Source organism: Mus caroli, unplaced genomic scaffold, assembly GCF_978045245.1.
Source record: "Mus caroli unplaced genomic scaffold, Mus_caroli_1 scaffold_9, whole genome shotgun sequence".
Taxonomy (NCBI): domain Eukaryota; kingdom Metazoa; phylum Chordata; class Mammalia; order Rodentia; family Muridae; genus Mus; species Mus caroli.
This window is the reverse complement of record NW_028227264.1, coordinates 11,295,338-11,311,140: the sequence shown is the minus strand read 5'-3', so window position 1 is coordinate 11,311,140 and position 15,803 is coordinate 11,295,338. Positions and strand designations below refer to the sequence as shown.

The window sequence follows — 15,803 nt, the reverse complement described above, 5'->3', positions numbered from 1 at the left end:
TCCATTGATTGCAACTAATATATTTCTATTGAAACAAAAACCTAGGGGGAGCAGGGCAGAGGGAGGGTATAGGGGACTTTTGGGATAGCATTTGAAATGTAAATGAAGAAAAAAAACAAAAAAAAAAAAAAAAAGAAAAGAAAAAAGAAAAAAAAGAAAATATCTAACAAAAAATTTTTGGAAAAAAAACAAATGTAGCTGTCATATATACTTATATTTTCTTAATTATATATATTTGCTATATATGTTATAAGTATGTATTATTTGATATGTATATATCATATATATATATATATATATATATATATATATATAAAATAGTTATATATATATATATATAAAACTATTGGCCCTTACTACTTGAGTCCCATACCTTGACTTGGAGAGCAAAAAAAGAAAAAAAAAAGGTGGTGAAAGTGTCCAGATCCCATGAAAGACTGAAGTTCACAGAATCTATTTCTTAGAAATGTACAGAAGTTTGCATGGTTCCACTCATATCAACACAGAATACAAGTATGTCCATGCAGTAACCCAAATGCTGAGGAAGTAGTAAAGACTAAAGGAACATATGAGACACCATGGGGCTGCCAATGGAGAAAATTTCATATACATTTAGAGAGAACTTATGGTGCACAATGAATGGGACCGTGTTCACTGAGGGCGGGTCCTAGAAGAAAATGTATTTAATTGGTAGCTTTCTCCAGCCAGCGTTCATCAGTTTTACTGAGAAAAGAATTTCCTTTGTGCGTCTGCCAGATCACACACTATTTACCACACACAACCATCAGGATCGTTCACACCAACTTACAACTGAACATTTTACATCTGGGCTTATGTTTCCTTACCCCCCTTCAAAGATCTTTATTCGGATTGGCTCGGTTTGTTTGGATCCAAGATCTTTATCTCCATGAATCTCTCCTTTCCCTCTTTCCTTTAGGACATTTCCCGCTAATTTCCTTTCTAGTTTGTTGCCAAACAAGAAGGGCGCATCAGGTTTCATCTGCAGGATCAAAAGAGAGAATCATTTCACGTGCTTTCTCCGGGATAGCCTGGCCTATACATCCTGCACTTCTATCATTCCTGCAGGCTAGCTTAAATTCTTTAATAAAAGGCTACAAATTGATTGCAGAAAACAGAGGACACCGGAGATAAAATCGAGGGAAAAATGTCAGTTTCCATGTGGTCACTTCAATGTTTAGGTACACTGACACTGAGTACTTCTCATTTCCTCTGCGAAATGTTAACAGAGACTTCTAACACATACTCTGCCGTTTGAAGGAACAAGCCAAACATTCCATATGAAGGAGGTAGTTTCAAAAATCATTGAAGGGAAACTAACCTTAACATAATGTCCAAAATACATTTCTCAAATCTCTATTTTCTTCACTATTAATTTTGTTTACTCTAAAAGTTATCATATTTTAAATTTTTACATGTAAGGACTAACTATTTAGGGGCAAATCAGGAGAAAACAAAAGTCGTTTTTGAAAGAGATACACAGAATATGAATTGTAGTCAAGCACACCCTTGATATCATTGGTGGCACTTGCCCTCTGAGATCTAACATCCTCCATACTTCCTCCTCAATCTTTTTTTCAGTATCCATCCCATGTTTTATTTCCTCATTTCATAAGCCCTGGATTTCCTCATGTTTGCACTATCACTCAAGAGGCCCAATAATCATTACTCCCAGCAGGAGAATTCCCCTTATCTGGGCTGACAAAGCACTCCCAATATTTGGAGCTTTTCTGGGAGCCCTCAGAGTAAAGGCAGGCTATGGCATCTCCCATCTCTGGATAAGAGCAGGTTACGAGAATGTTCCTAGAATATTTTACCTTTTAGATATTCTATCCCTCACAGTCTACTTAGCATCTGACCCACAACCCACTGTATTTTCTAAGCCAGGGTCTGCTGTTACCTGTGCAAACTGCTTCCAGGCGCTGGATGAAGTGAGCTTGCCAGCTCCGGGCCTGTGCATAGCAGCCAGAGTATAAATTTCTGCAGTAATTTTTTGTTTGGATCTCAGAAGGGCCAGCGTGGTCTTGGTGTTCAATCCTGATGGGTTTGGGTTACAGGAACTAATGCACCATGAAGCATAAACGGAGGATTTGAAGGTGGCCTGTTGCACAAAATTGGGTTTTGTATAATTTAAGAAGCACCAACTCACAGTAGTAGTTGTCCGCAGACTGGGGAACTGAAGGATCTGCTGGAAATCGGCCACGTCTGTGAAAAGAAGAGTGGAATTTGCCACATTTCCTCCAGGACCAGAGGCCATGTGGACCAGCATGCTGACAGGCAGCTTGCGGGCCTTCCCTTCCTCTTCCTGCTGACTGCCTCCGGTGGGCAGTGCAGAGCTCTGAGGGCTCATGCTCATGTCTGACGACGTCTCATCCATGTCCAGCTCATCGGAGGACTCTCTGCTTTCTGAGTGCCCACTGAACTTCCGTCGCGGCGGAGCCCTGGACCCTGGAAGTATCTCCCTGTTGGGAGGGAAGGGCCCGCTGGCAGACGGATGGTCTTGAGAAGAGGAGGGTGACAGGGAGGAGAAGGAAGAAGACCTTGACTGGGAGCAGCCATCCTTTGGCTCCGAAGCACACCCTTGCCTCACGAGCTGGGGCTTCTGGGGCCGGGAAAGGCCCTTCTTGATGTCTGAGTTGGTTAGCTCCACGGCACTGAGTTCTTCCACAATCTGCCCGTACATCTTCTCCTCTTTCACCCGTTTCTGTTGCTTGGTTTCCATGAAGAGCTCCAAACTGCTGGCTGGAGACAGCATCCGCTTGCTTCCTCCGAGAGAGGCTGCGTTGTCTGAGGTGGACGGTAAACACAAGGGGATAGAGGACTCTAAGCCCAGGGGTAAGGTCTGAGGTACTTTCCAAAGAGGGTATTTTTCCAAGCCCGTGTGCTGCCCAAGCACTTGGGCTATGTTTAATCCTATCCCTTGCATGGCTGCATTGGTTACCAGTGTTCTTTGGGTCATATTCTCATCGACCTTGCATATGACGATGGCGGGGCTATTCTGTCCAAGTATCTGAGAAATGCTTGTGTACATGACACTTCCGTAGGATGGAACGTGGGTCTGGATCCGAACAGGAACCACAGTTCCCGGTAGGGACTGCAAAGGCCCAGCATTTTCTGAGGCGAAATCTTCTCGAAGGAGCTGCTCAGTGGGCGTTTCAGTGGATTTACTGCCCGGGTCTGATGGAAACTTCAGAGGGAGGCTCTTGGAGTGTAGCCCTGATGTTCCGGAATAACACGGGTAAGTCTGCTCTTTCACATGGGGATAGTCAGCAGATTTCTTTCCAGTGTGTTCTGCTACATGCTCTAAGGGATAGCTAGAATGAATGTCAGTTTGAAAGGGAGGCTTACTGTAGCTGTTCTGAGGGTGTGGAGTGAAGGGATGGGGGAAATGTGCCTGCCACCAGGGAGGCTGCTGAGCTGGCAGATGAACCATACAGACAGTCGGGTACTGAAACTGAAACAAGGCATTCTGGATAGGAGAAAATGGGACCGCATCTTGATGTGGAAACAGATGTGGCTGTTCGGGTAAGTGCTTGCTCGTCATGTAGGATGTTGGCTGAATCAACGGATTTCTCAGAGATTCCTGACTGTCCATGTGCATGATCTGCTGCTGGGCAAGGTGGAGTGGTGGCCCTGAGCTCAGTGGGCCACAAGTACCGACCTGCTTTCCTGGGTCATCCCCTGGCAGAGGTGGAAGCACAGAGGACCACGCAGCCCTGAGGCCAGCGTGCAAGTGCTCCATGTGCTCCTGCTTGACGCTGGGGTCCACGCCGGCTTCACCTTGGGCAATTTCTGGGGAGCCACTGAAGGAAGCCTGACGCACCAAAAAGCATTTCTTCCTCTCCCGGGACGGTGATAGCGTTGATGGGGATGTTCCAGCCACTGGAGCGTGGGACAGGTTCCCATAATCAAATGATTTACTCCGTATTTCTGGGACTTCCGTCGGGTGAGGACAGGGCATCTGCTCGGAGGAGCAACGCCGCATTTCTTTCTGGTGGTGATGACCCGGAACAGACAATGAGTATGAACCCGCAGGGACAGTCAGAAACTCAGAATGCTTACCGCTCTCATCCTGCTTCGGAGGTGCAGGGAGCTTAACCATTTCTTCTCTATCAAAGGACATGGAGAAACTGGAACTGTGGGATAAGTTGCTTTCTTGGCTGGGACTCCTAGAGAGGCCGGTGCCTGTGGACTCAAAGCTGGATTCCCCTGAGGAGTGTTCCAAATCCGCGAGCCGCAAACGTTTCTTTTTGGGAGGCAACTTCTCAGCAGGGAGTTGGGAAAGAGTTTCGCTTCTCTGAGGCCACTGGAATTCCTCCACAGGCTTCTCAGGCTCCTTGGTAGGAGCTTCCTTCTCCTTCTCGGGCTTGTCAGGTTCCTCTGTGACTCTGATTTCAGGGACCTGGATGTTGTGCTGGCGAACAAGCCTTGGCTGTGCATGGTAGGAGTGCTGTGGTACCTGCTGTGAAGGGGTTGGCTTGCTTCCGCTTTCTCCACCATCCCCTGAAGGAGCCCACTCTGGGCTTACAGGGGCTTCCAAAACCTCACTGTCACATGTCTCAGCAGGTGAAGGGGTCTTGTCCTGTGTGCAGGCCACCATTTCTGTTGACTCAGATCTTTCAAAGGAATTGGGCCTGCTCAGCGAGTTTGTGTGCTGGATCACTGAAATCACATTTCCTGGAGGCTTCTTGCCCAGGTCTGTCATCTTGTCAGGATCAGCAGCCAAGGGCAAATCCTCAGACCCAAGAGATGGACTTCTAGACGGCAGCTGGGGTCGAGCTGGGTCTAGACGGTCAGAGTGACCATGAGCAAGGCTCTCGTGTGCGGTCATGGCAAAGCCACTCCTTCCTCCGTCCTGCAGCTTGGGGTCGTACTCTGAGGACATCATGCCCACGGGAGCATTTCCCATGCCACCACAGATCATGGGAACATCCTCTTCATCCCCCACGCTCTTCTCTTTCCTGCGTTTTCGGTTCTCACAGGTAGTCCCGAACATGGTTGGCACTCCTTGCACTGGCACCGAGGGGTCCATAAAATATTCCCCTCCTTGCTTGAAGGAACCCAGGCAAGAAACATCTCTGTAGCTCTGTTTTGGTGTTTCAGAGTCTTCCCATTTCTTGTATGGTTTACGGCAGACATCGTAGTCATAGCCCGGCCTGTCTCCAGGAAGTAATTTCTTTTCCTTCAGGGATGGACTGGCAAGGCCCTTGGATACCCGTGCAGGGTGCTCAGACTCCATGTGGCCCTCCTGGACCGACGGCAGCTCGAAGGCTGCTTGCCGTCTGAGCATGCGCTGGGGAGGTATGCCCACAGTGCCGGGATAGAACACATCATCAGACCCTGTCATCCTTTCATCAAATGAGTGGCTTCCTCTCAAAGAAGGAGGGACACTTAAATTTGTTGCCGAAGACGTTGGCATCGAGTTGCTTCTAATAAGGGGTGAAGAGTCCACAGGAGCTTCTAAGAGCATTGGATTGCTGCCTAGGAAGTTGCCTGGGTAAGGTTTTCCTTCATTTCTAACAGAGGACGGGATGGCTTGTGGTTGCCGACACTCACTGTTGAATTTCGTGGTCTTCAACATGTTGAGTTGACCGGGGTCCATTTCTCCTTTGCTGGGATTCAGCTGAGAGATAGGATCTTCAAACATCTTGACCTCCAACCGGGTGTTTAAATGAGGTAATGGTTCCATGATGCCCCTGCGCCCCATGGCGGTGCGCTCCTGACCGGTGGGAGTAACACTAAGTGTATTCCTTGGACTAAGTCGACAGTATTTTCCAAAAATGATTTCTTCATAAGACTTGGCGTTTGTGTTGGGTGGGCTGATCTGCTGCTCTGCACTTTCTGAGCGAGAAAAGTAACCAGAGTCCGTACTCCCCTTGCTGTGCGGGCTCAGGAGGTTAAGGGATGGCTCGGAGTCTTGTCCTTTCTTCTCTGACAGTCTCAGCGCAAGTTTCTGTTTCACTGTGTGAGAGTCATCCGCCTTAGCATTCAGAGATGGATTGGGGAGCATTTCAGAGCTCAGATACTGAGAGCCCTCACTGGGTAGTGGGATCCCACTTTTGGGAATAATCAAAATTGGCACCTTCATTGGACCTCCCAAAGATTCTTCCAAGGACCCATGGTAGCCACCTCTGCTAGCAATGTCCAAAGGGATGGGAGGGCCAGGGCTCACTTTGTCAGAAGCCTCAGCAAATAAAGAGCTCTCCTCATCCGTGTCTGTGCTCTGCTCACCGTCGGAGTGTATCTCTGCTTCTACATCGATAAAACCAGCCTCGAGGTCCAATTTGGATACAGATGATTCAGTGAAGGGTACCAAGCCTGCCTTAATTGCATGGGCATGAGACTTCCTGTGCTTGTACAAATTACTCTTTGTCTTGAAAGAGAAGCCACAAGGTATACATGGATACGGCCGCTCACCAGTATGGGACCTGATGTGTTTCTTTAAGACGCTGGGTTTCGCACATGCCCTGCTGCAGTATGGGCAGATATACTTGCCTGGCTTTTTGGGTTTGTGCTCTTTCTTGTGAGCATCTTCTGCCTGTTCGATACTTTTCTGGGAGTATTGGCTGTAAGCAGGGTTGAGATTTGAGATCTTTTTTCTAGGATAACCACCGCTGTGGCCGTGCATTGGAAAAGGAAATAGGTCCTCAGAGGCGACAGATGGCAAAGGGCCAGGGAAAAGCCAGGGAGGGCCCTCTAGGCTCTGGTGTGGCTTGTGGCTGTGTGTCATGCCCTGGGACAGTGAGTGCTGAGGGAAAGAGAGCGAGTGTTGGCATGGATAGGGACTCGGACGGTGCGGTGAGTATTGCTTCTCTGTGACTTGATGTAGGCCCTCGCCAGGCGAGGCCAGCTTCCCAGAACCAAATAGCTGTGCCGAAGCTGCATTTCCAATCTGCTCAGGATCTATTTGTGGTGGTCTCGGTCCTTCCTGACTGCTGAAAGTGCTCATCTTAAGAACAGCTGATTGTTCCTGCCTCCATCTACCTGACACGCTGTCAGTTTCTCCAGACCTTGAGGTAGCTTTTTGTCCTAGAACTGTGTCCCCGGTGTCCATTTTAACACAAGGTCTTAAATGCTACTTTGCCCGGAAGCCAAGCAGACTCATGGAGTGTCTCCAATGCTGTGCTTTTTAAAGCCAGGTTGTTTCTGGGTTCCTGGTTGTGAACTCGCGGACTGTTCCCTCTCTCTGGAACCTTCCACGCTCACACTGGAGTCAGTGGGCATTGGATGCCAGTGTCCTGGAACCAAACTATAACACAGTTCTCTCCATCCTAGAAATGTCCTTCTTCAAAAGCAAAGTGCAAAGTTAGGGCATTTGAATCTTTTTCAACTAGGATGGGTCTGGGGTGATGAATAGCCCAGAAATTCTGCTCATCAACTACAGCCAAGTTCAACAGCCAGTTTCACTGAAGTACAACGGCCTGAAGAAAAACAAAAGGGATAGCCATAAGAAGTGCCCAAGAGGACAGCAAGACCAATGGTAAACTATCAGCCTCAAGTTGGAAAAATCAAAATGTTTTTCAGTCCAATAAATTATTTACAGCTATTGCATTAATTATCTAATTAAAAGATAGTAATTTTAAACTCAGAATTCTGCCACAGGTGTGAATTCTTTCATGGCTGATGTGCAGACAGATTTTATAAATCCTCCTGCATTTTATTTAGGAAGTGTATATGGGGTTCAGAGCTCAGTGACAAAGCAGTATGCTTAGTGTCTATGAGGCCCTTGGTTCCACTGAATGGACACATCAAAAAAGCATTTAAAGGACAGTATGTCATTCAATAGTATTTATAATATATGATTTTTAACAGCTTAATTAGAAACCTTAGAGCTATCCCTACCCAAGTTTTATGGCTTGTGTGCAGAAGTGTATTATAAAACTCCATAACTTAAAATAAGTTATACTTCTATATCTGTATTAATATAAAATATAAAAAGGAAATAACACACATAATCAATTCTAGATAATGCATATGTAATAAAACATATCTAAATGGAATTTTATATAATATGTTAGTACAACACATGGGTATGTTTGTAGCTACAAAACTGCAATCAACAGAGCTAGATCAAATACTGAAGACACAAAGATCATCAAAAGACTCTGGAGAGATCATATTGATATATTCTGACAGAACTGTCCTGAAGCCTTCATTTCCTGGAAAGCAAGGTTTGCTTTGGGGACAGTTTAAAGGGTCATTTAAACATGACAATTACCTGAACAGTTGAGAGTTCTCATAGGCATGATTGTCCTGACGCTTCCTGCGTACAAAACAAACGCCATTAGGAAAAAGCCATTCCATCAAAGGATAGCATTATTATACAAATATAGAAAGTCTAATGTTCCTTTCACTAAGGAGGAACGTTACAATGCTACACGCAAGGGCGATTTTCCAATGTGCTATCCGAGTGCTGGCTGGGCCTTATCCTGAGTCACAGCAGGAGTAGTGAGAGCTGAGCCATTGCTTCCTTTACTGAAAAAGTTCAGGAGGTTGTGGGATATGTAGATTTTGTCCAAAAACAAAATATACATATATGTGTGTGTATGTGTATATATATATATATTTTTTTTTAAAGCTAGAGTAGGCAAATGCCAGTAACAAAATATTTGAAACAGAATTCAAGAAAGTCATCCCATTTGCAACAGCTTCAACGACAACAATAGAACATATTTAACCAAAGAGTTGGAAGATCTGTACCACAGAAATTATAATAGAGAATATACAAAAACTTGGAAAGAACACCCAGCTCCATGGATAATAAGAAGCAATATCATTATATGACTTTACTACCCAAAATAATCTATGAATTTAATGCAATGTTCATCAAAAAGCCAACAGACATTCTTCACAGGCCCAGAAAAAGACAATTCTAGCATTTACACAGAAACATACACACTGTGATTTGACTTTGCCTTAAAAAGGATGGAAAATTAGGGGGCTGTTGGGATGGCTCGGTTGGAAAAGTGCTCATCACACGAGAATGAATCTAAGTCTTGAGAAGAGACAGGCACATGCTTGGAGAGCTAGTCTTGCTGAACAGGCAAGCTCCAAATTCCATGAGAGCCCCGATCTCAAAAAGACAAAAACAAAGTAGGGAGTGACTGATGAAGACTGTTGTTGCCTCTCCTAGCCTGCATATGCACATGTGCACACACATGTACACACACACACAAACACGGACACACAGAAGATAGAATCTCATTATCTGCACTGTCATATAACTGAAGATGATTACAGGAAGTGAAATGACAGAGACAGAGACAGACAAACAGAGAGAGAGAGAGAGAGAGAGAGAGAGAGAGAGAGAGAGAGAGAGAGAGAGAGAGAGAAACCATATACTGCGCCTGTGTGGAATCTAATACAGTCTCACAGAAGGTGAGGTTAGCATGGTGCATACTACAGATGTGGAAGGATAGGGGGAGATTGTGTTCGCTGGTTATTAAGGGAGGTTAGGAGCAAAATGCTATGATATAGGGAAAAAAATACTGACCACAACTAAACTTCAAAAATTATCCTGAGCTGGATTTAAACTGCACAGTGTTTGCAGTACTGAATGTTCACCCTGTAATTGAATGGATTTTGTTTTATATAACAACTTAAATCTAGTTAAAGTTTTAAATACTGATTGTTATATTTCCCAAGACTAGTGTGTGTAAGAGTGTGTGCACGTGCCCGCAAGCACAAAGCTTTTAGATATTTAAATATGATTAACTCAGTGCTAATTTCTTAGATGTCAAAATTTGAAAATAGTAGTGTTAAAGACAATATCTAGGATTTGAATATTTAAATGGAATTTTTGCTTTCATAATACTTGCATTGCAGAAGAGTGAAGGAGTCTGTCAGAGGAGAGTGACCAGCTCAGCTCAGGAGGAGGGGGAACGTGGTGTTGAGAATTTAAGTGAATCCTGGACTTCCATCAAGGGATCATCAATGTAGGGCCCACCCCGTGGATCCTGAGGCTGTGAAGATAAATCTCACCAATCAGATGTAAGTGGCCGTGTCTCCATGGTAGCCTGTGTGGTAGTGCTGACTGCAACAAAGCAGCTGGCATGCAGCTGAAAAAATCCCTACGCTGAATAGCTACCTTTGAGGATTTGTTTATACACGTGCACAAAGCAATGTGTATGTAGACTACTAAAATGTGACTCACAGAGGAAACAGAGCCATGAAGAAACCTCTGAGCACCAACATGATGCCCAGAGGTAAAGTTCCATACCTGGTGAGTTCCACTCAAAAGGCAGATACACTAAAAGTACTGTAAGCATTATCTTCAAGCTATATTCTATTCTATTTTATGCATATAAATGAATTTACACTTGGACTTCCAGATATCTAGGTTTGTTTGTGTGTGTGTGTGTAGTGTATATATGTATGCAATATATATAAATAGATATTATGGAGAGAGATATAAATTATAGGTACAGATATAGACAGAGATAGAGATATATAGAGAGATAGATAGTTTCAAATATTCTCAAATTAAAAAAAATAAGCTAATACTGCTGTACTGGTCCTGAGCACTTAGAGTGAGGAAGTCTCAACACTAGCTGCCACTCACAATACATTTGTTTTACACCAACACAATTAAAATGCAAAAGATTGCATGTATGTTATCTTAGTTCATGACACTTATAGGCTGTAGACCTACTACTCCTGTTCCACTGAGGAGGAAGACATCAGGAGACTGAGTGTGGGGACTGGAATCCAACTTGGCTGACCTCTGAACACTAGCCATTTCATCTTCACACTCCAATGTCCTATCAAAACTTAATAATTCCTATATCTTCAATGTTCTTCTCTAAGTATCTTCACCTAGTCCCAAATTTTCACTTACTTTAAATCCTCAAGTTTCAAACTCTCTAGAAGAAAATATCTCAGCTTTCCACATTGGAGATAAAGAAAATGGCCACTTTTCTTTGTGACTTCTTAGGGAATAACTCCATAATTTAAATAGTGTTTTAACTATGACTTAGGCAGCTCCTTAGGAGAATATGAGAAACTGTCAAGACAAATTGCTTGCCTTTGTTCTTTAGCGATCATTACTTTAAAGGAAAATATGAACCTCAGAAGTGAAAATTAGCATTTATCACTTCCTATTCTTTGGATGACACAGAATATGTAATTTTGCTATAGCAGAGACTTCAAGTGAAGTAAGGACAGAATTTCTTGAAAAGAAAGGCTATAACGTACTAATGTTTTCATCTGACGAAATAGTTATCTGTCTAAATCAGACAGCTACCATTACGTTTTACAGCACTCAATTAAAACCAGCGACTAGACACATACCATTCATCCTTACTGAGGACAAAACACAAAACAGACAAACCAAATAAAACTCCTATAAAAGAATAGGTCTATTCTGAAAATAGACTTCAGAATGAGGAGGGAAAGCACCATATACAATTCAAAGGCAGACTTTCTAGATAAGCGCCTTTCGATTGATGCTCGCTCACTGCTCGACTATTTAATCCAGGAGTGACACCATTTCCCAGAACTTCCTTCTTACTCCCAGGTCCTACAGGAAGAGCTGCGTGGGCCTCCCAGCCCCAGGATGCTCTGATCCACATTCATCTATAGCAGAGTTAGCCCTTGTTCCAGTGAAATGCTCGAGACTGCTAATACAGAAGGGCTAGTGTGGTAACTCAGTAGGCTAAAAGTGCTTGCTTGGTAGGTCTGAGAACCCGAGTTCAACCCCTACATCCAGGATCCATGCAAAAATCAAGGCGCATACACTTATACACTCAACATGTATGTAACACACACACACACACACACACACACACACACACACACGCACCTATGAAATTAGGAACAAGTTCCATTCCAAATGAACCTTTTATGTATGATTTTAAATTTTGATTTTACATCCTTCTTTCAGGTGCCATTTTTGGGGAGTCCCCAAACTCCCTGCTACTCATAAGTCACTGGATCTTCCTGAGACAGGAAAGGTGGGAAAGGGCAAAACGTGCTGGGTCCCTCGGGGAACTTCAGGATCGCAGTGACAGATACTATAGACATGGAGGGACATATGAAGGGCCTGTCTTGAGTCACTTTATCATGGCTGTGAAAGGAAACGTGATAGAAAGTACTGGCCATGGGCTACATGTGGTGCAGCTCTCTCTTACACCCAAGGCCGGCTCTGAGTATACTCAACAGTTCCCCTGCTGTTTTCCTTCATGTAAGCCAAGGAAAGGAAGGCCCTCTAAAAACCACAAGACTTTCAAAGTGAAATCTAGCATTTGATAAAGACATGGTTTTTTTTTTTTGTCTGTTCGTTTTTTGTTGTTGTTGTTGTTGTTGTTACTTGACATTTTACTAAGAGGTTTAGCTTTCCAAAAGAAACAGAAGTTCTTTGGTTTGTTTTTTATTACTAAAATGTATGATAATGGTCATAAATGGGAAAACATTTTATTAATATTAGAGTATGTTAGGGAGGAAAGTATAATAGGGAGAAAATTCACATAAAATAAATTAAATTTATTTGAGTCCAGGAAATATTATGGGACCTAGTATTATTTCAAAAATCAAATGTACCATTGAATATTTCAGGATTTGAGTTTAACTTTCTTGACATAGGTCTGTTTAAAGCCATGAAGTTCTATAAACTTGATAACTTACAACTAGATTATTTCTTTCTGATCATATACATCCATTTATCAAATTTTCAAAAAGCATGTCAGTAAATACCAGTTTTCCCCAATTGATAAATATGCCAAAAAATTCAATAGCAGAGCAATTCTTATATGAACAGAAAATAGCTATTTATCATTTTATTCACTGGGATTTCTTTTTATGGTAACCAAACCCACACAAAGTCATTTTTTGGCATTCACTACCAACAAAGGACTCGATATTCCAAGCTCAGTCTCACATTCACATTTAAAATTTTCCCAGTGTTTCAGTGCACTGAGGACAAAATTCGGAGCATATGGGTTCTGAGGTTTCCTGTGGATGGGGTGACAGCCAAAAGGTGTCTTTATGTCACAAAAAACAGTCACTGCATTGGGCAGTGGCACTTTTCAGAGGTGGTTGTACTGAAAAAGGTATTCTAGTCTGGGTGGCTGTTCCAGGTTTTGTGTGTGTGTCCATGTGTGTGCGCATGCACACACATATGCAGCCATGACTGTGGCAACTGGAACACAAGCAAGGGCTACAGCATGAAAGAGAGAGTGGGCTAGGCAGCAAGACAGGTGGGATGGCTCGGCTCGGTGGTGGAGACCTACCTTACCCTACCTTACCGTGTTGCTTTTTGTCTGGGAAAACCATTATCTCAGGGGAAAAGAGTTAATCTCGGGAAATGAATCCTCACTTAGGTGGCAGCAAATGTTAAGGGACCATTACTAGATTATCACATCCTAAGTAGTAAAATGCCAGCAGGCAACAAGCACATCCTCTTTTCTTCTAATAGTTCACTAATAAGACATTCTTAAACTCAACATGGCGGCTTCTTAGCTGTAGTTTGCCATTCTTATTGGTTTGGAGGATTGTGTGGCCCTGTACTTATAGGCAAAGAAAGCAAGGATCATTAATCAAATATTTTAAGAAACAAATGAGCTCAGGCATGGTGTTCCTCAACTGTAATTCTGACACTGGGGAGGAACAGGGGAGGGTGAGCAGTTCAAGGTCATCCTTAGCTTCTTAGGACAGCCTGGGCAAAAAGAGGTCCTGTCAAGAGAGGAGACCACTCATGCACACACACACACACACACACACACACACTATCACGACTTGTAAATGTAGGTATCACCACTACCACTATGATACAACTGATGAGCTACTGCTCAGAAAGGTCAGAAGGTACCAGGCGGTAAGGAACCTCTCAAAACGTGAGACCAGTGCCAATGTTCAGATGAACACAGATTTCCTGGAGATCATTTTGGAAAGGTACTTTCCTTAAAGATGAATTATGCAAAAAAAAAAAAAGCTTCTCTTAGTAAAAATCTCCATAAAATCTTTATTTTTTCCTAAAATGGCTGAGTTGCCAATAGGAGGAGAGAACTGTGCATCTTCTGGGACCCTGCCAGACATCTTGAGAGAACTTCTGGGAAAATCAAATCATGGATGACTGTCCCATACTTTGACCTGTTTGCAGTCTACCTTGACATGTAAGAGTGCCGAGAAAACGGAGACGTGTTTTCCCAAGTGGGTAGCCATGCAGATGTAGTCAAGGCACATTACCTATTTTGATTCTAGCATGGCACTTTTAACATCCGATCATAAAATTTTTAGAGCCTCAGACAATTGTGATTTCATGTTTCCAGGGACCTCTTTCCCCAATCGCATTGCAAAAGCTATTTTTATAAGGGTTGGGATTACTAAGAACTTTATATGGGGATAAACTATGCCAGAAAAACATGTACTCTCAAAGGAGACTCTCCCCATTGAAAAAGTTACAGTTAAAGTGGGCCTAGCATAGAAATCAAAAGAAACAAAAGCCGTACAAGGTACTTCTCTCTAATTGGAGCACACCTGTCAGGCTGAGGGTGTTTATATATGCATTCACTGCAGAGCCAAACTGCTTTTTCAAACACACATGAAATCAATAGGAGAGAATAATGAACTTTAGTTATTAACCTGTTTTCCTCATATCAATAAACTGCATCACAATGTTTTTGCTTCCCAACTCTCTCCACTGAAGTTCACAGACAATTTCTGAGAATCTGAAGGATGAACAAGAACATTCAAGCTGTTGGTGTTGACGGTTAACTTAATGGGCATGCTGCGTGTCTTCACCCACAGAAACTGCCAGCTCTCAAAAACTAGAATTTGGGATTGTATCACTCAAAAAGCATTACTTTAATTTTAAAAATTTTCTCTTTTAACATAATGCAAATCTTTGAATAAATATTTTCATTAAAAGAGAATTTCTTGTAACAGAGTAGAAGCAATTTAAACCACAATGCTATAGTTACAACTAGATGTACTGGGGCTAGGGAGATAGTTCAGTTGATAATGTGCTTGCTTGGTAAGCCTGAGGACATGAGTTTGATCCCCAGACCAGAAGTGGTCCACACTTGTGATCTTCATGCTGGGGAGCCAGGGCTAGGCAGATTCCAGGGTTCACTAGCTAGCTAGTGTAGCATACTCAGTGAGTTCCGAGCCAGGGAGAGACTGTCTCAAAAACTAAGTGGACAGTGTGCCTAAGGAAGGACACGCAAAGTCTGCCTCCATGTGCATGCGTGTGTAACTGCACACATATGTGCACTATGGGCACAAAATCAAATCAAATGCACCAAACATGGAAGCTGTGGTCCTGCAGTCCGAACTGCCATTCTGTCTCCTCGTCTCAGAGGTTCCCCACAAAGCTTCTATAGAGAGTCATCATCAGGTAACTTCCTACGCTGCTCAGACAACCTCATAAAAATTCCCTTTCAGCTGCTACATTCTGCTAAAATTAATTTCTGAACTATGAATCCAAAACCAAAAAAAGAGAAAAAACTAGAACCCCTTCATAGATACTAGTAAGTAATAAAGAACTTTATTATACTATGAATTAATATTTATCTAAATCTAGTATAAAGAAATTCAAGGAAGATCACATTACTTAACCCAAGTATATCATCTGAGATTTTTTGACTCTATGCATAAAAGGTTAACAAAAAAAATACTATTATACATCTTGGTGTGGTATTGCCTGCCTGCAATCCCAGAACTCAGGAAGCTGAGGGCAGAAGATAAGCAAATTCTAAGTCAATCTGGGCTACACAGGACAACAGAATACTAAAAAAAAAAAAAAAAAAAAAAAATGACTGCCATGCCCACAGATGGACACTGTATATTTA

The 15,803-nt window shown here is 43.0% G+C and overlaps 1 protein-coding gene across 8 annotated transcripts in view; it reads right to left on the bottom strand.

Moving 5' to 3' along the window:
- Positions 1 to 15,803, bottom strand: part of Hivep2 (HIVEP zinc finger 2) — a 184,677-nt gene that overhangs the window by 16,796 nt on the left and 152,078 nt on the right. For all 8 annotated transcript variants that reach the window (XM_029482568.2, XM_029482567.2, XM_021174414.3 and 5 more), the window contains 3 exons: positions 8,237 to 8,281; positions 1,919 to 7,439; positions 846 to 1,000 (listed from right to left, as the gene is read on the bottom strand). In XM_029482568.2, the coding sequence (XP_029338428.1) occupies positions 846 to 1,000; positions 1,919 to 7,072 (5,309 nt within the window). In that variant the 5' untranslated portion in view covers positions 7,073 to 7,439; positions 8,237 to 8,281. The remainder of the gene's footprint in view (positions 1 to 845; positions 1,001 to 1,918; positions 7,440 to 8,236; positions 8,282 to 15,803) is intronic.